The 21372-nt window shown below is 37.9% G+C and overlaps 1 protein-coding gene across 2 annotated transcripts in view; it reads right to left on the reverse strand.

The window, feature by feature from the left end:
- LOC136862927 (endosome/lysosome-associated apoptosis and autophagy regulator family member 2) overlaps window positions 1-21372 on the reverse strand; it is a 388733-nt gene that overhangs the window by 136737 nt on the left and 230624 nt on the right. For both annotated transcript variants that reach the window (XM_067139216.2, XM_068225816.1), the window contains exons 8-9: window positions 14589-14806; window positions 5224-5463 (exon numbers count right to left, since the gene is read on the reverse strand). In XM_067139216.2, the coding sequence (XP_066995317.2) occupies window positions 5224-5463; window positions 14589-14806 (458 nt within the window). The remainder of the gene's footprint in view (window positions 1-5223; window positions 5464-14588; window positions 14807-21372) is intronic.

Genomic DNA, 21372 nt, shown 5'->3' on the forward strand with positions numbered 1-21372 from the left:
AGCATTCTTGATACAGGTGTTGTGCCTGGTTTGCATTCTGTCTAGCTTCTCCATAGATGAATAACAAATCCAGACACTCATTGCTGGAATACATCGAGAGGCAGTGAATAAGCTTTGTGTTATGTTATGACTTGCCTCGAAGGAGGGGAGTTTGCGCAGCTGCACACCTACCTACCATCGCATGTTGCCTTTCCAATGGGGCACATTTTGCCCTGCCTCTGTTCTGCAAAGCTCGGAACATGTACGACGTAGCTAATTGGATGCATGTGTCCTAGCCACAGACCATCACCTCCTCATCCTCGTCCAACCCTGCTCCATACCCTATGCCACGATACATACGGCCTTTTAAAGAGCTAAATAAACAAATCAGTTTGTGGAAACTATCAGTATGGAACCTTACCATATCCCAGTCAATTGGCAGAAGAAAAAAAAAATTGCATTTGATCTGAACCTTTGACTGTCCACCATCATATCTGCCACTGTGTCCTTGCTATGTGAGCTACTGCAAGACTTGACATGCAGCGCGCAGTTTCCAGTCTAAACAGTACTCGCTCCTGGTCTGTGTGCGCACCTCCTGTTGCAAGATACGTGTTCTTCGTATCTATGCTCATTTTACGGGTTCTTTTGAGGTACTCATAATCAATTAATTTAGTGGCACTCATGATTCCTGCTGTCTTCTAGCCTGTAACCACACATCTCATTATATTACCCTGGTTTAGGGGGAGGGACAGATGTATTTCAGAACTGTAGTAAAAACGGTGAGATGCATAAACTAGATTGCAAGGGGCTGGTGGACCACCCAGTATGATGCCCTGAGAATACCGAAAATCTGCTTGGTGATTCAATTGGGTGGCCGTGTTTTCTATTCAGGAATTTCCACGTGTTTTTTCTGTTGTTAATTATCTTATTTATATAGTTTATGTATACTTTACAGATGAGTTTGTGTCATGTTTTTAATGATTAAAGGAGTAAAACATCTGTAAAAATAGTACCGAAGCACTCCTGGACAAACTGAGAATTGTGTACGGATTTAGAAATTAAAGAACACTTGTATCTAAATGCGAAATTAATTCTTGGATGCAGTGTGAAAGTCAAGGTCTACAATCTACCGTAAGAATGGGTAAAGGGGTGCCTGGCCTGGAGCAAAGTTGCCAAACCAACTGCATCATTATTTCTTAGATGCATCACTTGTGTTAGTGAATCCTGGTAAATTCGTCAATCTATGACACAGAAGTGATATCTCAGTCATGCACAGTATTTAGGAAAGATTGATCGTGGACCTCAGATAGAAGGACACTTATTACAATGAAACGTGAATTCAAACCTGTGCACCTTCAGCAGTTGGAAACAAAGGCAGTACAGGTGGAAATCACGTGTGCTGCAAGCAAGTTTCTTTTGTGTTCTGTGTACCGAGCTCTGAACTCCCCCATAACATCAATGAAGAATTACTACTGTCTCTAAGCCGTGTACAAATATCCAACACTGATATAAAGGTATCTACATAACTAGTGGTTCAAACTTGGAAGTTGACTGGTAGCACAATTGTCCTCACCTCCCGCCAGTTCCCATCAATCCATTAGCAGAAATCTTCCTTACAGAATTCTACAACCTGTTCCGTGACCAATTAATTCCTGAATCAACCCGTAAAATGAAAACCTCCAGTTCCATACTAGATTTATTCCTTACTAACATACCATCCTCAGTACTGAAGACAGAAATCATCCCCACCAGTTTCTCTGACCACCTAGCAGTTACACCTACCCTAAAATACAAGAAACCACCAGTAACAAAAATATAATAGAGAAGTCTATAACTACAAAATAAAGCTGACTGGGTATCATACCTTCTCAGAAATGATCTACCCACCTCTTTATCTTTAAACACTGTGGACATTAATGTGGTGTGGTCTAGATGGTAAGAAAGTTCCTTTCACTTTGTAGGCAAAGCGGTGCCTAAAGTGAAAATCTCTACCAAAAAATACTCTCCACGAATCACAAAAGAAACAGTTAACAGTTAAAATGATACACAAAAGGAACATGCTTTAAGGGAAATGGAAACAGGATACAAGCGATCTTATGTGGGACAAATATAAATTCATGAGGAATGTAACCAAGAAACTCATCTGTAAAGTATACATAAACTATATAAATAAGATAATTAACAACAGAAAAAACACGTGGAAATTCCTGAATAGAAAACACGGCAACGCAGCACCAAGTGCATTCTACTGTAATGGGACAACTGTTACCTCCCCCGAGGCCACTGCCACAGCATTCAGTGAGAAATTTAAAGGGAACTATAATGAGCCAGGGAAAAGTACAAATACGAACCTGAAAACAAATCAGTCATTATCTCTCTCCCTCTCCAATCTTTGCTTCATGGAATTCAAGATAGTTAACAGCCATCAAAAGACTTGACCATTTGCTGCTTCCAGCCTGAACACAAACCTTCAATTATTTCAGTGCAGTGCACTGAAGCATTAGCCCCCTTCTTGTGTGCCCTGTTCAATTTTTTCAATTAACAGTGGCTGTGTACCCAGTAAATGGGATTGGAATAACTTACCAAGAGTGATGTTCAATAAATTTCCAATTTCCTTGCAATCATTTAAGAAAAGGCTAGGAAAACAGATAGGGAATCTGCCAGCTGGGCGACTGCCCTAAATGCAGAACAGTAGTTATTGATTGATTGATTGATTGATTGATTGATTGATTGATTGATTGATTGATAATGTACGAGTATAAATATGTGAATAATTTAGTTATTGTAAATATTAGCTTAGTGGGTCTGTTAAGCATCTAATGCACATAGGGCTTGCCCTTTTTCAGTATAACATCCATAAAATCTGCATGATTTATGGTAAATAAAAATGAATAATGACAATAATAATAAATGTATTAAAAATAAACGTCTAACCCTGGACATAATGTAAATTATTTTTACATGTACGAACATTTGATGAAACTTGTTCCTTCTTCAAGTACAGCCATCAGAATGTGCTGTGTCTGCTTCCAATTGTTGCGGCTACTCTGCTTTATGAATTCTGGGGTTTCTACAAATAATACCAGCCAAATGTGATGCAAAGATGGTCCCTTACACAAGTTACACTGAGCGCTTTCCCAGTACAGTACTTCTTCTAATTACTTCAATGAATGGGGCGTTAACATCAAGATCCATAGGTATGTCATAGACAGCCTTTCACGAGATACTGTTTCTTGAAAATTGCTTGATCAAGGATTTAGCATTGATGGGAGTGAAATTTATGCATGGCTGATGTGGAAAATCGTTTCTTTGAGGAACGGATGATGCAGGATTTTAAAAACGTGATTTAATTAGGATGCTTGCAAGACCACATAATTTGAATTAATAATCTGGGAAACATAGTTTCTGGGTGTAACCGTACATAAGTATGATCTCCCAATTTTAGGTTAGGACATGTTTGTAAATTAATTTGTAATATAAAGTGGCGAATATTATGTGAGTTTGTTAAATTAAGATGTAAGAACATAGTCTCACAAGAAGAATTTGTAGTTGGGGAGTGTTGGATATGCATTGGATATGTACCATATATCATTATATTTTGTATAAATTTCAGTTTAGTTACGCTTAGCAGTGAAATTTGCTCAAGATTTTGCAACATGGGAAGTGGTAGCTATGTGGACAGTGACTATATCGGTAAAGATAATTGAAGTTGGTTGAAAGTGTTGCAACAAGTTGATTGAAAACCCGGGGCACAGTCGGGAACTATAGGCGGAAGATTGCAATTCATCAATGTTGATGAAAACTAGAGAGCGCTAATTTTTGTATCAGATGTTCGGTAACCAATCTGAAAGCTCCGATTTTGTATGAGATTGCATTGATTGAGTGATGCCTGAAGATGTGTCAGGCAGAGCGTTGCTACCAGCGAATTTTTGGAAATGCAACAGCCAGGTGAAGCAAGACTATGTATACATGTGTGCGCGTGGGATAAGATTCATTACCAATGCATTATGAATTTTCATTAAGAGTTCTTTTCAAGGTTATTACTTACAAGTTCATTCTCTGTGCTCATTCTGTGGAAGACACTACATGTTATTAATTTGGTCGTTCATTCTCTGGGAGGATGTACAATGCGTGGTGGTATATACGTGTAATCTGGAGTTAATGTGTTATATCACACAGAACTGATTATTGCTAGATGAAACAGTAGGCTAAATGTTCATAATTTGGTCATTCTTTTATTGATTTGACATGGCATTCATCATTCAGTGATTCTACATTGTGCAGTTGTTTGGATGGGTTTACATATGACAGTGAGGAGATTAAGAAAGGGACAGCAATCTCATCCATATGAAATCATCACTTTGAAACTTGGCTTTGAAAAATATCTACATGCATTTGTGAACCAAGGAGGCAATTCATGTATATTCATGTCTTGGGGTGACGCTAGTGGCCAGACCAACCCATGTAAATAAATATTGGAAGCTGGGAGGACTCCAGATGCTAGTCTGAAGAGGAAGGGTTTGTGTAATTAAAGTTTGGGATGACCTTACCAAATAAGGGGCATCCAAGTGTAAGAAAGGTCATCGTACCGGTCTTTACTTGATGAAGTAGAATTCCAGTAGCATCAGGAAGTACCTATCGGACTACTACCTTGAGGTATGTAATAGGTGTAAAAATGTATATTGGTACCAAACTGATTGTAGCTAAATTGTGGGTGTATTGTACATTTGTGGTTTGTCGATTTTGGATTTATGAGTTGTTTAGTGGCAGGGTGAATTGGTATCATCATATGATGATTGTTGATGTGTTTTTTCTGTTTTGTTTTGTTTCAGGAGGAAAGTCATGTAGTTAAACTTATGATAAATCTTCTTATTGGTGGAGTGATAACCTGGCATGCTACCCATATACAGTTTCAGGGTTAAATATCAGTAGTAGCAGGTAAAGTAATGAAGTAAATTTGGAGCCTCATCAGCCTATGATCATCGCCATGAGAGAAAGAGTTCTTTCATGCTAAACCGAGTTATTATTTCTGCAAGTATTTTGCAGATGGCACCCAATTTCGTTACTTATATTTTGTTCACATTACACGGGAACAGACAATTGAGGTTCCACTGTACTTTCAAGCTGTAAACTCATGCTTAGTTTGTTCTTATACTGCAAATTAAATGACTTTGTTTTGAATATCTGTTTGCCTGAAGTGTTGTAAATTATGAGGTACCATAGTATTTTGTCATTTATGCTCACCAGGTGACATGGCAAACACATGACTGCCCCACCATCAATAGTATTTGTAACATTTATGGAATATATTCTTGCTACATCATCTTCCAGTCGGGTCTCAATTGGGTTCTGGCCAAGCTGTAATTTCTGAAATGCCCAACTGAAAGTATAGGTGTCGTTCTGCATTACTGTGTGCACAAACTCTTGCTTCTTCTGAGATTCTGTCCAGCTCTGAATTAATGCCACTCCTTTACTCTCTGAACCCTGAAAAAAGAAAGATTTTATGAATATGGTAATTCAGAGTACAAGGTGAATTACAAAAGTCAATGAACTATAATTGTTTGAATTGGTTAGTAATGCATTATTGTTTGATGCTTCACAGTATGAACTGTATATTATAATATTCACTAAACAAAGCCACAATATGAGCTGAATTTATTCTTTGTGCTATCTGAATGTACATTTTATCAAAGTAAAGTATGCTAAAGTATGTCTTAATATTTACTTTACTTGCCCCCTCAATCACAGTCACACAAGTCCTCTAGAAAAACGAAATACACTATTTTTTAATATATCTTGCAAGGATAACCAGGATAACCAGAAATGATGTCGGTCTTGCCACGCTTTACCTTTACTATGCACAACCTACTTGTGTAGAATAATCTCATATATATTTTATTGAATTTAAGGTTCAGAATATTTCTGGAATACTTTAGTTCATTTAAACACCTTCCACTTTCAAACAACTTTCCTGTTTCGTCATAATTCACTGTGACATGACATTAAATGAAATAAGTTTCATTATGATAGATCCGTATTGGACTGTGATTATAATAGAGTTAAACTAATGTATTATTAAGGTCCACCTTTTCAATACAAAATATACAGAGTTTAAATTACATAAATGATTAGGGACTAGTTTTGACCTAATATTAGGTCATCATCAGCCTAAAGCAAAATTAAAACATAAATACCGAAGAAATCAAACAATGTAAAGACACATAACGTCTCGTAAATGTACATACCATGTGAGATATTGAGAAAAGAATTATAGAGATGTGCAGCACTATGTTAAAAAAATAACTCAATGATAGAGATTCATATAAAGTCTAGTGCGCATTGAAAAGATGTTAAATATAGGAATCATTGAGTTGCTGGATAAGGAGATTAGTATATGTTGGTTCCTTTAAGATGCTGTTATCCAACTGAAGAACAACTGAGCTGAAGGCACGTCGTTTATTTACGACTGAAGTCCAGTGCGCTGTACAGCATTAAAAAGTTGTTAGGGATGGAAATCTTTCAGTTGTAGGTCAAGGAATAGAATATATGCTTGCTCCTTAAATGTGCTGTTGTACATTCAAAGAACAACTGGGATGAAGTTACGTCATTTTTCAAGATATTCACAGAAGTAAAAACACATGGATGCTAGAAAGGCTCTTCTGTTTTTTGGAACTTGAAGGAAGGTGATTGTTGCGTGTGGAGGCTTAAGAATCCAGTGATATCACATCACATATCACATATCACAGAGAACTGTTTTATACATCTAGACCAATATTTTAATCCAAACTTCAATCTTAATGACATTTCCAAAGAACCGAACATTCTTTTTGACCTGCTCATTCAGCTTTTCAGACAATCAAAATCAAATATTAAAGGTCCAATTTTTCATTCTATTTACAGTACTTTGCTTAAACAATCTTCCATATTTCCACGTCCATCAGCCTGCCTTAATAACCTCCTCCCCCTTCTCTGCACCCCCTCTTTCTCCTTCTGTTTCCATTCCTTTTGTTTCTCTTTTCCCTTCACCTCCTTCTCAAGATTTTCCTTTGAACCTCACCTACCCCCAATTCTCTCTTCAACTTATTACAACACAAAATCATTCCCATATGACATATTTTTTAAGTACTTTCTTCCACATGACTTAATTCTTTCTTTCTTTCTTTCTTTCTTTCTTTCTTTCTTTCTTTCTTTGCTGTCATTTATTCAGAGTCAAATGTATGGTCTGCATTGAACTGTGAATTTCTATCCACCTTTATTTAACTCCATATATGTTAATCCTCCTCATGTAACATCCATCGTCCTTCAAAATTCTAGAAACAGAAGAACTTTCTTCTAGCATCATACTTTGCATCTGCATGAATATCAAGTTTATAAACATCCAAGGTTACTACAATTTCAATTGATCTCTGAATGAACAGCAGCATCGCTTGGAAGTCAACCTTTTTTGATTTACATGACCAGCAACTTAAGGATTAAATTTACAACTTTTTACTTTTATAGGGCGCACTGGACTTTTTTATGGATCACTATTTTTTAACATAGTGTAGCGCATCTCTGGATTCTTAAGCCTCCACGTGCAACAATCACTTTCCTTCAAGTTCCAAAATTAGAAGAGCCTTTCTAGCATCCATGAGTTTTTACGTCTATGAATATCTTGAAAAATGACATAACTTCGTCCCAGTTGTTCTTCGAATGTACAACAGCACATTTAAGGAGCAAGCATATATTCAATTCCATGACCTACAACTGAAAGATTTCCATCCTTAACAACTTTTAAATGCTGTATGGCACACTGGACTTTAATAGTAAATAAACGATGTGCCTTTGGCTCAGTTGTTCTTCAATTGGATAACAGCATCTTAAAGCAGCCAGCATATACTAAACTCCTTATCCAGCAACTCAAGGATTCCTATCTTTAACATCTTTTCAATGCGCACTAGAATTTTTATGAATCTCTGTCATTGAGTTATTTTTAAACATAGTGCTGCACGTCTCTATAATTCTTTTCTCAATATCTACATAGTATGTACATTTACGAGACGTTATGTGTCTTTACATTGTTTGATTTCTTCGGTATTTATGTTTCAATTTTGCTTTAGGCTGATGATGACCTAATATTAGGTCGAAACTAGTCCCTTTTGGATTCTAGAGGTCAAATGGACTGTGTCGCGATAGACCTGTCTAAAGCATTCGATAGGGTGGATCATGGGAGTCTACTGGCAAAAATTAGTGCAATTGGACTATACAAAAGAGTGACTGAATGGGTTGCTATATTTCTAGAAAATAGAACTCAGAGAATTAGAATAGGCAAAGCTTTATCAGACCCTGTTGTAATTAAGAGGGGTATCCCTCAAGGCAGTATTATTGGACCTTTATGTTTCCTTATATACATAAATGATATGAGTAAAGGAGTGGAATCAGAGGTAAGGCTTTTTGCGGATGATGTTATTCACTATAAGTTACAAGATTGTGAGCAACTTCAAAATGACCTTGATAATGTTGTGAGACGGACAGTAGGCAATGGTATGATGATAAACGGGGTTAAAAGTCAGGTTGTGAGTTTCACAAATAGGAAAAGTCCTCCGAGATTTAACACTTTCAACACTACCATATTTTAACATGTATCCTGGCTGTGAACTGGGTCTTTTTGCTAATTTTTAATGCGTTATTATGGTACAGCGAAACATATTACATGCTTGATTTTTTGTACCATATGAAGGTGTCAACCGTCCAAAATGAAGATGTTAATCAACAAGTGAATATCTGAAGTAATTTAATTATACTAGTCTTATGAAGAACATGAAAAAATAGTACAGAATTTTTTTTTACATTGAGGTTATACCAATAAGCTTGCTCAAACAATAAAAAATAATAATTTAATGCGACTACTTAGGCCCCAAATAAACACAAATGCAGTGGAATAAAATATTTACCTATTTAGGTATAGTTTGTTTTCGTATGGTAGTCCTGAAAACATTGGACTATACACAGTCCTACTTTGCACTCTTTGCACCACCATCTACTCTCTTTTCTGACGTGCTTATCACTTTCTTTCTTGCCCCTCTCCGAGCATAGCTTGCAATAACGAGTAGCTTTCACACATATGGTAAATTGTTGCAAAAAACCAATAAACTTTGTGAAGTTTTACTGCAGACCACCGGTGCCACATGGAATTTTCCTTCAGTTTGCCCTGACGTTTCATTGCCGCAATTGTCGTACCTGTATATCTGTTAGTTTCTGTTTTTATATTTTTGATCACATCGTCACTAAAAAAATTACTGAAACAATCCATTTCGTCACTCCCCGCGCAAAACTGAGTTGAACCAGATGCCGACTGGAAGACAGGTAGCTGCGGTTGGTCATCTGTTTCTGACCATTCATCATCAGGTTCAGATGATCTAGCAGATGTTCCCGGCACAGGTGAATCATCAGTCTGCGTCTCTTCGTCTAAACGAAAAAGATAATCCCAAATTTCTAGGCGAAGTCTTTCTATCGTTTGTATTCGGAGTAAAATAATACAGCTAAACACTTACGTTCCAAAGTGACGTAATAAAGAAAAATCTTACCTGAACTATCGCTTGATACGTTATCCGGTTCGTAAGTAGGGTCGTAATCACTTTCATCCATCTCTGAACCCGCTTCTCCCGATAAAATATCACTATCATTGAGCCGGCGTGAAGACATGTTTACACAGTAACACAGCTGACAGCGTGACAGATTTGGCGCGCGCAGCGCACGGCACACTGAGTGCTTCGGTAGAGGTCACGGCAAGGAGAAAATGGCCTGTTTATAGTTTCATTTCGAAATTCCCGAAAACTGCTGCATTCTAGTGGTCACTAGATGAACTATTACCTCCAACCAAGGGACGGAAACCGTACGTGATACGTGCAGCAGGATATAAACACACGAGTAAATCACGCCCGTATCATATACGGGCGCCGTCCAGAAGCAGGAAAGCAGCGCGCCCGTATCCCGTACGGGGATAGTGTGGAAAGTGTTAATTACTGCATTGATGGGGTGAAAGTTCCTTTTGGGGATCATTGTAAGTATCTGGGTGTTAATATAAGGAGGGATCTTCATTGGGGTAATCACATACAAGGTGTACAACTTTGCTTCTGCCGTTTTGTTCCCAACATTGGAGGCTTTAATGAAACAGATTACAGTACTTACACATGTATCATTCAAAATAGTGTCCATTGCTGGCCACGACTTTCTCCATCTGATGATATAGATGTTGATTCCCATAGGGAATCTGAAATATTTGTCCCGAATGAGTAAATTTATAATACCAATATAAATGGTCCGTTATTGGACATTATAAATTTTCCAGCTGACTCATTGCTGGTTGCCAGCATTTTGCCCTCATGTGCTAGGTTGGGCTCATCAGTTGGTACCTAGCACACCTACCAAGACGCTGGCTAGTGCATACCGTGAGAGGCCACTGTGTAGGCTACTTGGAGCCACCGGCAGTGCTAATGCACTATGAGAGACTTTGTCAACATCTATATCATCTGATGGCCAAGCAGGCATCAATTTTTGGCAGTGAGACAAAGTCTCTCATAGTGCATTGGCACTGCCGGTGGCTCCAAGTAGCCTATGTAGTGGCCTCCACGGTATGCACTATCCAGCATCCTGGTAGGTGTGCTAGGTCCCAACTGATGAGCCCAACCTAGCACATGAGGGCGAAACTCTGTCAACCAGGAATGAGTTAGCTGGAAAATTTATAATGTCCAATAACGGACCATTTATATTGGTATTATAAATTTACTCATTCAGGACAAATATTTCAGTTTCCCTATGGGAATCAACATCTATATCATCGGATAGCCAAGCAGGCATCAATTTTTCGTAGTGAGACAAAGTCTCTCATAGTGCTTTGGCACTGCCGGTGGCTCCAAGTAGCCTATGCAGTGGCTTCCATGGTATGCACTAGCCAGCGTCTTGGTAGGTGTGCTAGGTACCAACTGATGAGCCCAACCTTGCACATGAGGGCAAAACGCTGGCAACCAGGAATGAGTTGGCTGGAAAAATTATAATGTCCAATAACGTACAATTTATATTGGCATTATAAATGTACTCATTCGGGACAAATATTTCAGATTCCCTATGGGAATCAACATCTATATCATCTGATAGCAAAGCAGGCATCAATTTTTGGTAGAGAGACAAAGTCTCTCATAGTGCATTGGCACTGCCGGTGGCTCCAAGTAGCCTATGCAGTGGCCTCCACGGTATGCACTTGCCAGTGTCTTGGTAGGTATGCTAGGTACCAACTGATGAGCCCAACCTAGCACATGAGGGCGAAACGCTGGCTACCAGGAATGAGTTAGCTGGAAAATTTATATTGTCCAATAACGGACCATTTATATTGGTATTATGAATTTACTCATTTGGGACAAATATTTCAGATTTCCTATGGGAATCAACATCTATATCATCTGATAGCCAAGCAGGCATCAATTTTTGGTAGTGTGACAAAGTCTCTCATAGTGCATTGGCACTGCCGGTGGCTCGAGCTTGAGGTGCATAGATCATAAGGTAACGTGTTATCAGTGGGAAGAACAAACCTTGTTCTCTTAAGTTGTGATAATTAACAGGCTTAATTCAGGTGGTTCCGAAGCCAACAATGTGGTCATGTGAAGATCATAATTTGAATCAAAGTTATGATTCCCATTTCAGGTCTCCACGTTTCCATACTGAATTAAGCCTGTTAATTACCACAACTTAAGAGACCAAGGTTTATTCTTCCCACTGATAACACATGTTACCTTATGATCTATGCACCTCAAGCTGGGGTATTCTCTTGTATATCAAGACTCAATAACAAGGATACCTTCTCAAACTTTATACTTTCCGGTCAGATGCAACTCATCATTTTAACTTGTTATGATCTAAAATTGACATGATAAGTGCTGTCATGTGTTTTAGATAGTCATATGCACCATACTCTCATCAATTCAATGTTACATTTAAAATTTGTCTTCGTAGGTGCAGTCAAGTGTTTTATAAGTTACACCTTATGTTCTATACACCTCAGGCTGGACTATTTTATCATGTATCACACTTTAACAACTGGGTTACCTTCTCCAATTTGCTTTCAACATTTTAACTTGTTACAGTTTAACTTTTAACATTTGTCATTGTATTTGCTGCCATGTGTTTTATATTTTAACTAGTCATAATTTAACATTTATCTTGTAGATTTTATCATGTGTTTTATATTGTTGTTTGATAAGTTGTTTTGCTCAATTGATACATTGGCTGATGATGACACGCAATGAGCGTCAAAAGTAGTACGTATCTTCTTTAAACGACATGTGATACATACTCACATCAATAAATATTCATTGCATTGAAAAGGTGGACCCTAAATATTTTCATTTTATTGTAATCCCAGTTCAATATGGAACAGAATGAAGTTTCTAACTTTCAATACATATGATATATCATGTTTGAAAATTCAAGAAGTTCTGTTGTTGACATCATGGCAGCTAAACATTTTCTTGTGATCACAAATTTGAAAATTAATGATGTTTTACCGAGTGATGGTACAGAAAGTTTAGTTTCGTTAAACAAGTACTAGGACAAAGAATTTGAGAATGAAAGTAGTGATTGTGACATTGATGTTGCTTTTGATACGCGGGAAAATATTGGTCGTAATGTTACTGATGGTGTTTTTTTTGTGAAAAGACATGGATAAGGGCTAAGGGAAATTTTTATGGCAGATTATGGTTCTCAGAATGCTGCAAAGAACTGCTTATATCCTGTGTGAAAAATGTTCAGTTGTTTTCTACTGTCGATTTCGTAAAGATGACAGAAGAATAGGCAGATATTTTTGCCCTGTTTACAGGTTTCTTTGGGGGAAATATATGTCATTTTTGCATTGTGTATGTTAATGAGCATAGTCAGAAACCTGTATTGAGATCTTATTTCTCAAAAAACGGGTACTAGCTACTCCTATATTTGGTTCAACCCTATCTCTTGTTCAATTTGAAAACATCAGAAGATTCCTTCACTTGACTGACTTTAGGTAATTCCAGTAAATTATGCTGTTTGTGTGTTTATGCACTAATGACAAACTGAACATTTTGGTAAAATTCATTGAACCGCTTGTCATTTATGACTGATTAACTAAAAGCCTGCACTCATAGTATGCTTGGTGCTGTATTCCTCCCACAGCACAAGGTAGCCAGGTAGTGAAAGTCGTTCCACGCTGAGAGGTTAAGTATCATTCCTAGTCATGTTTTAACTATGATAATTAGATAAAAGTGTGATGAAACAGACAAAGATATCTTCTGGAACAAACTTCAGGACACCATAGGAATGTGCAGTGTATAAGACCTGTCGATTTTATGTGGTGATCTCCGGGCATGCTGGAAGCACTGATGATGGATACCAGTGCCATGGTAATCTTTGACTTATGTTAAGATCATCTTCAGCTTGATAGGTCAGAAACATGTCCTTTAAACATATTGTTTAGACTGGCCAGTTAATTTAAACGGTACTATTTTATTGTACTGAACAGGTGGAATATACATACAGATATTTGCTAAGAAATTGATATTTATCTACATGTAAGGAAATCACAGGAACAGCAATCAACCATCACTGAAAACATTATGTTTCCTTCAATTGATATCACTCAAACTGATTCTGCTTGGTCAATAATCTGCAACTCATTCACAAATGCTGCAAAAACTGTACTGTACTTGGTATCATAAACCAGACCATAGTCAAACTGATAAACAATCAAAAAAATCAATCAGTGACTACTGATCTGCATTTAGGGCAGTCACCCAGGTGTCAGATTCCCTATCTGTTGTTTTCCTAGCCTTTTCTTAAATGACTGCAAAGAAATTGGAAATTTATTGAACATCTTCTTTGGTAAGTTATTCCAATCCCTAACTCCCCTTCCTATAAACAAATATTTGCCCCATTTCATCCTCTTGAATTCCAGCTTTATCTTCATATTGTGATCTTTCCTATTTTTAAAGACACCACTCAAACTTATTCATCTACTGATGTCATTCCATGCCATCTATCCACTGACAGCTCGGAACATACCACTTATGATATAGGTACCACTTAGTCGAGCAGCTCGTCTCAGATATGAATGTGGACAGATCTGGTTCCAGATAAGATACATGCTAAGAAGGCAGCATACAAGGAATGACAAAACCTTCAGACTGTGGAAAACCATGAGAAATACAAGGCCACAGAAAAAAGGTGCAAATAGGGCAATCATGGAAGCAAAATCAGATCATTATCAATAACTCTACAATCAACTGCAATCCAATGAAGGCACAAAGCATGATCAAAGGCCATGCAAGATATTGAACACTATATGTGTGTGGAGGACAAGGATAGTTGTCAACTGCATGATCAACAAAGAATATTGGATCAGTGCCAAGAATATTATATGTGTGAAAGAATTTTCAGTACATTACAAAAACTCTCAATAATCTCTGGCCACCCTGCCGTACGTAAACTCCAGCTCAGGCACACCTTTGCAGAGGTTTGGGCCTGCCTTCGGGCAGAATACACCCTTACCCTTACGTACCCTTATCATATCTACAGAGAAGTCGTAAATAAAAAATATGACTACTTACCTGCATAAATACAAATTCGCACTTGCTTTTGCAGTCCAGTTCAAATACGAATGAAATGCGACCGACTTCTAATCTATGCCCACCACTAACTCCACCTTTACTTCGAAACCCTGCTACATTTAGAGAGAGTAAAAGATAGGCTGTATCAGGGTGATGATGGCTTGAATGAATATGTGTTCCAGCACACTGCCAACTCATGCTGTTACTGCAACTTGATCCTGAAAGTAAATTATTACAAAATTACTTTAACATGCAATTCTGGAATTTAATTGATAGATTTAGTAATTGATATAATTATTGGAAAGGAACAAACAAGTGTCAAATCAAGTAATAGAGGGAGAGTGTAATTTATATGTATAGAAAACAGATGGAGAGTAGTGACTTACCATGTAAGTATGCATAAATAGAGTACACATAAGAAAAACACATGGGTACACATGGGTTAGGCTACAGCCTTTGTAATTGGAGGATAGAATAAATTTTTTGACTAGAAGATACTGTCTGAGGTAAAGGGGAGAGGGGGAGACAGGTGAAATGAGAGATTGGAAAGAAAGGATCTGTTATCTAATGTTAATGCCCAGTGCTTTCCTAGACCTTAGAATCAGTTGACCTTTGATGTTGTTTGTTGTTCAAAAGCACCTAAGAGCTAGGTCATTGACCCTTCAGAATCTTTAAGGGCAAGAGAGTGGAAAGATGGGGGTAAATGTTCAAGGACTTCAACAATATCATCATAACTGCACTTCATCTACAGTACATTTACCTGCTTCATTGTAGACTGCCCAGCTTTCTACATTGGCTTAACTACCAATACACTAGACAAACAAATATTAGGCCACTGCAGTATATGTAAAACTCATATTATGGATCTTTCTGTCCCCATTCTCACCCAGCTCTATCAAACCACATTTGATGATTGTTTCACAATTAAAATTCATAATCATTTACCCCATCCTCTCAACCTCTTGGCACGAGAGATTCCGAGGTTGACATTAACTGGAGCTTAAGTCTAGGGAAGCACCCCACCTCAATGTTAGATAACCACTCCTTTCCTTCATTGACTTGTCCTGCCTGTCTAACCCCTCCCTTTACCTTACAACAGCATCTAGTTGTCAATAATGTTTACCACAAAACTTATTCTATCCTAACTGACAAAGGCTGCAGCCAGAAATTTGGACCCATTCCTTCTCTTACATGTACACTATTCAAACGTGCTTACACTGTAAACCACTGCTCGCCAGTTTCTCACTGAACTGGACTGTTTGTTATAGAGACAGGATACGAACGGCAAAGAGGAATTCGTAAGCTACGAAAAAATTAAGGATGAGAAACCTCCACTGCTAGTTGTAAGGCTCATTGCTATGAGGGAGGATCAAATATAAATGCGATTTTATATTTATTTAAATTCATTTATTGAAAAACACAAGGCAATTACAATATATTTTTACTCATAGATTCCTGCTTTGGAAATGCATTTGTCCCAGCATTTTGATGTAACCACAATGACGCACACAAAATGCTGTCAACTTGTGTACATGGATTTATTTACAATTATTCACAAATTAAACACACATAACCTTAATCACTGTATCATAGATAAAACACTTCACTCCAAGAACATCAACAACCCACCATTTTAACAACTGCCTATCACTTAAACATGGAGACCGCAACCACTGCATGTGAACTACCAACTTTACTATGCCAAGTCACATACTTCAAACTCTCGTTAGCACGATGCACGTCTGGTCAGAACAGCTGTAAAACCGTGACTCTTACTAAACAATAATTCGTCTCTACCATCAAGACCGCCTCCTTATATAGGCGCCTGGGCAGGCTTCTAGAAAGATATGTTACAAAAATACCTCCTCGTAAATTTTCGAGTGCCTTACAACATGGTTATAATGTACAGAATATTCTACCATCATCTCGTCTGATCTAGTGCCATTCTGGTTGTTACAGTGTGTTACACAATTCTGTAGTAGATTACAAATCATATATACAGGTAATAATAAATTATATACAGGTTCTTACATTAATTGAATTCATATAAATGTCTACATACAGTATATGTTTCATGACATAACCTCACAAACACTGTGATCATTTGACTACATGAATAATAATAATAATAATGATAATAATACCACTACTACTACTACTACTACTACTACTACTAATAGTAATAATAATAATAATAATAATAATAATAATAATAATAATAATAATAATAAATGGATGTAAACACTCCATAACCATACATCACAAGTAATAATAATAATAATAATAATAATAATAATAATAATAATAATAATAATATTCAAGCTCGATACTTGCATTATTTACCCATGGTGAGAGAATATTGTTTTCAAGTTATATTAGTGTATCACACTTGCATCAGTATGGGCAGCTGTTTGATGCCCTCATCGTAAAATGAACAGGGTCGTGTCACCAGCCAGTTGTGCACGAAGTCTTCCACACTCTCGTCATTTTCAAATCGTTGCCCCCCCTAGAGCTTCCTTAAGCGGTCCGAACAAATGGAAATCGCAGGGCAATAAGTCCGGGCTGTAAGGAGGATGATCAAGTGTATAATAGTCCAATGCATTTCCTGTAGCTTGGAGATAGTTGGAGCTGCAGTATGGGGCCGCGCATTGTTGAATCGGTTGGTGTCATCTTTTGTGACGATATGCAACCCTCGTCTTGTTCAACAGTTTGAAGTAGTAAGCAGCATTGATTGTGCATTGCTCATGCAAAATGTCAATCAGCAAAATGCCTCGCCGATAGAAAAAAATGGTTGCAAGAACCTTGCCAACTGACAGTCGAGTCTTGGCATTCGCTGGTGCTGCTTCCCCTTTCCTCCGCCACTCCTTACACATACGCGTCCTTCACAATGTTTGATCACCAAACTGTGCAGTCAATCTCTGGCAAATTTCCACTGCTCTAACTCCTTCATGAACAAGAAATTTTATAATTATGCATTGCGCAATGGAGGGGAGCACCTGTTGCTCCGACATCGTGAGCGTTATTGACAAAACGACGGGAAATATCTAACACCACGCTCTCCCCACTCCTAATGTCCCGCCTAAGCATAGCATAAGTGTGGGGCCAGTCCTACCAACTGTTGATGTTCAAGAACAAAAATCCTGTTTATATTTGATCGACCTTCGTAAAATAATAGGCAACTTGATATTTTTGGGATGTACAGGCCTGTAAAAGGTGGCACTGATGCTTATGGAGAATTATTTAATTAGATAATCAGCTATGTGGGGAACGACAGAAAAAGGAACGTTATTGTAGCTGGTGATCTCAGTGTACCTAATGTAAACTCGGAAGATAATGTATACAACAGAAAGCATGAAAAATGTATGGTAAATACCAGTAAGTTAATCTGGGAAATACAGCTAAATCAGAAAATGATGGAACCAACTAGAGAGAAATATATTCTAGATGTGGTGGTGGTGTTAAACTAGATGAGCTCTATGGAGAAACTGAAACGTCAGGAGGTAGTACTAATGATAATAAAGCTGTTTTTGTCAAAGTTGAAAATAAACGTAACAGAAAGGAAGGCTGCAAACTAGAACTGTAAGACAATATTATATGCTTGATAAGAAAGGGGTGTATTTAAGAAGTAATTATGATCTGTGGAAAATGTTAGATAATAGTAGGTTTAAAGTCATTTTTAAGGAGGATGAAAAGAGGTCCTGTATGTACCTTTAATGGTGGTAAGGAATGGCAAAGGCCCACTTTATTAAAACAGAAATAGATTAAGAAAAGAGGTGCAGGTTAGAAAGAAATAGAGTTAGGAATGGGTGGAAGTAAGGAGAGATTGAAAGAATTCAATAGGAAATTGAATTTAGCTAAAAAGTCAGCTGAGGATAACATGATGGCAAACACAATTGGGAGTCAAATGAAATTTAGGGAAAAATGGAAGGGTATGTACAGATACTTTAAGGTAGAAACAGGTTCCAAGAAGGACATTCCAGGGATCATCAGTGAACAAGAGGAGTGGATACGTGAGGATTTACAGAAAGCAGAAATTTTGAGTCAGCAATAGGTAAAGGTAGTTGGATATAAGGAAAATATCGAGTTAGAGGACATTACAAATACTAAGTGCTGAAATTTGCCTGTGATAATGAACTTAATATTCTGTTACTAAGATGGCCTTGATATTTTATAATATGATAATGAAGTTAATTACAAAAGGATAGAAAATTTGACAGCAGGAAAAGCAGCTGGGATTAATAAGCTGTCTGGAGCTATAGTAAAGCCAATGTGTTGGAATATATTGCTATATCTGAAATATATATTTAAGTGCTGATTGCAGGTAGTAGAAATACCAAATGAATGGAGAGTTGCTGTATTAGCCCCTGTGTACAAGAGAAAGAGTGATAAACATAAACCAGATATTTACAGGTCAATCAGCTATCATGAACTACATGTGAACTCTGCGAAAGCATTCTATCAGATTATATTAGGCACATTTAAAAAATTACTGACTGGTTTGACAGAAGCCAGTTCTGATTTGGGAAAAGATATTTCAGTGAAGCTCACCTTGTAGATTTCCAGCAAGATATAGCAGATATTTTATATTCAGGAGCTCACGTCAGTAGATGCAGAGAGGGTCTCGGCCCATAAGTGGCTATGGCTGGTCCGTGGTCCAACAGCTCTGCACTCGGACTGGCCAACTGAGCAGAGGAGGGGTGGCCGCGGCTCTACCCTGGCTCTACGCCTCTGCATTCGGGAGACGGGACAGGGCTGGACCTCACGGCTGGCCCCAACCATCGGCTGTCCTGAGAATGGTTTTCCGTTGTTTTCCATTCTTCTGCACCAAGGCGAATGCCAGAAGAGTTCCTAGTATAGGCCACGGCCGCCAAGCCCCTCACCTTCTCTGTGCACCTTCTTCCCCCTAACAAACCTCCCGGCCTGAGAGACGGCATCACCATCTAAGAGGCCCACCTCCCCCTTCAGGGGAGGAATGAAAACATTTTAGTAGTAGTAGTAGTAGTCAGGTCAATTGGACTGTATCGTTATTGACTCATCCAAGACCTTTGATAAGGTAGATCATGGGAGATTACTGATGAAAATGATGGCTTTTGGACTAGATAAAAGTGTGGCGAATGGGTGGCTTAATCTCTAGAAAATACAACTCAGAGAATTAGAGTACGTGAAGTGTTATCTGATTCTGTATCTTTTTAAGATGGTGGTCCTGAAGGGCAGTAGTATTGGAGCTTTATGTTAACATATATATATATATAGCATGTCCTAATATTACAGGGGAGGCAGCATGCTACAAATGAAGGAAATACAATCCATTAAACTTTGGTCACTAACCTAATATCTTAGGAGTAATGGTAATGGTCCACTACCACTACCATCAACTATTGCCATGTCTTTGATCTACTCTTTACAACATGTGCTCGATGTGTCTGCCATCCATTGCAATGCAGCCATCCATCCTATGTGTCATGGAATTGAGTGGTAAATGGGATAAAAATTCAGTCTGTAAGTTTAACCAAAAGGAAAAGGCCTCCCACTTTTAATTACTGTGTTCATGTGGTGAAAGTACCTCACGAGGATCACTGTAGGTACTTGTGTATTAATGTAAGAAAAGGTATTCATTGGAGTAATCACATTAACAAGGTTGTAAAAAAAAGGTTAAAATCTCTTCATGTGGTTATGAGAGTATTTCGAGTTTCCAGAAATGGATGTAAAGTAGGGGCTGTATAATTTAGTATATGAGACCCACACCAAGACTACTTGATACAAGGACTGGGAAAGATCCAAAGGAGAGCAGCACAATTTTTTCTGGGTGTTTTCTGACAAAGGAGTACTGTTACAAAAATATTGTAAACTTTCGGCCGGGAAGCCCTGGGAGTAAGAAGACGAGATGCTCGTCTATGTTATATGTTTTGAGCTGTCAGTGGAGAAATGATGTGGAATGAAATTAGTAGACGAATATGCTTGAGAGTAGTATTTAAAAGTAGGAAAGACCAGAATAAGAAGATAAGTTGGAAATCAAGAGGAGAAACTGTAGCAAATATTCATTTATAGGACAAAGAGTAAGTTATAGGAATAAATTATTAAGGGAAATGTTAGACAAATTTCCAAGTTCTTTGAAAACTTTTAAGAAAAAGCTAGGTAAACAGTTGATAGGGAATCTGCCACCAGGACAACAACCCTAAATGCAGATCTTGATGATTGGTTGATTGATTAAATCTCATAAGAGACTTGTGAGGAACCTCCATGGCTCATACGGCAGCGCGTTGGCCTCTCACTGCTGGATACCGTGGTTCAAATCCTGCTCACTCCATGTGAGATTTGTGCTGGATAAAGCAGAGGCAGGATGGGTTTTTCTCTGGGTACTCCAGTTTTCACTGTCATCTTTCATTCCAGCAACACTCTCCATTCTCATTTCATAGCATCTATCAGTCATTAAAAAATCAATTTGGGAGTGGTGACCCCATCGTACTAATAGCCTAAATATGATTCATTCATTACATCCCTGACCTGATCCATGACTGGAAAACAGGTTGTAGGTTTTCATTCAGGAGACTTGTGAAATCTGAGAGATCACTTCTCAAGGAAAAGAAACACCGTGGAACCACGCACAGCCAGGCAAGTTTGAGTCTATGTTGCTCCTTAATTATTTTTGTAAGTCTAGAATTTCAAGTAGGAATACTTGTAAAGAAATTGTTGAAGAATGTGAAAACAGGTTTGTACCTTTAAGGGTGGCAAGGAATGGTAAAGACCCACCTTATTATAATAGTGAAATAAGGAGACTAAGAAG

Source organism: Anabrus simplex, chromosome 2, assembly GCF_040414725.1.
Source record: "Anabrus simplex isolate iqAnaSimp1 chromosome 2, ASM4041472v1, whole genome shotgun sequence".
NCBI classification, from domain to species: domain Eukaryota; kingdom Metazoa; phylum Arthropoda; class Insecta; order Orthoptera; family Tettigoniidae; genus Anabrus; species Anabrus simplex.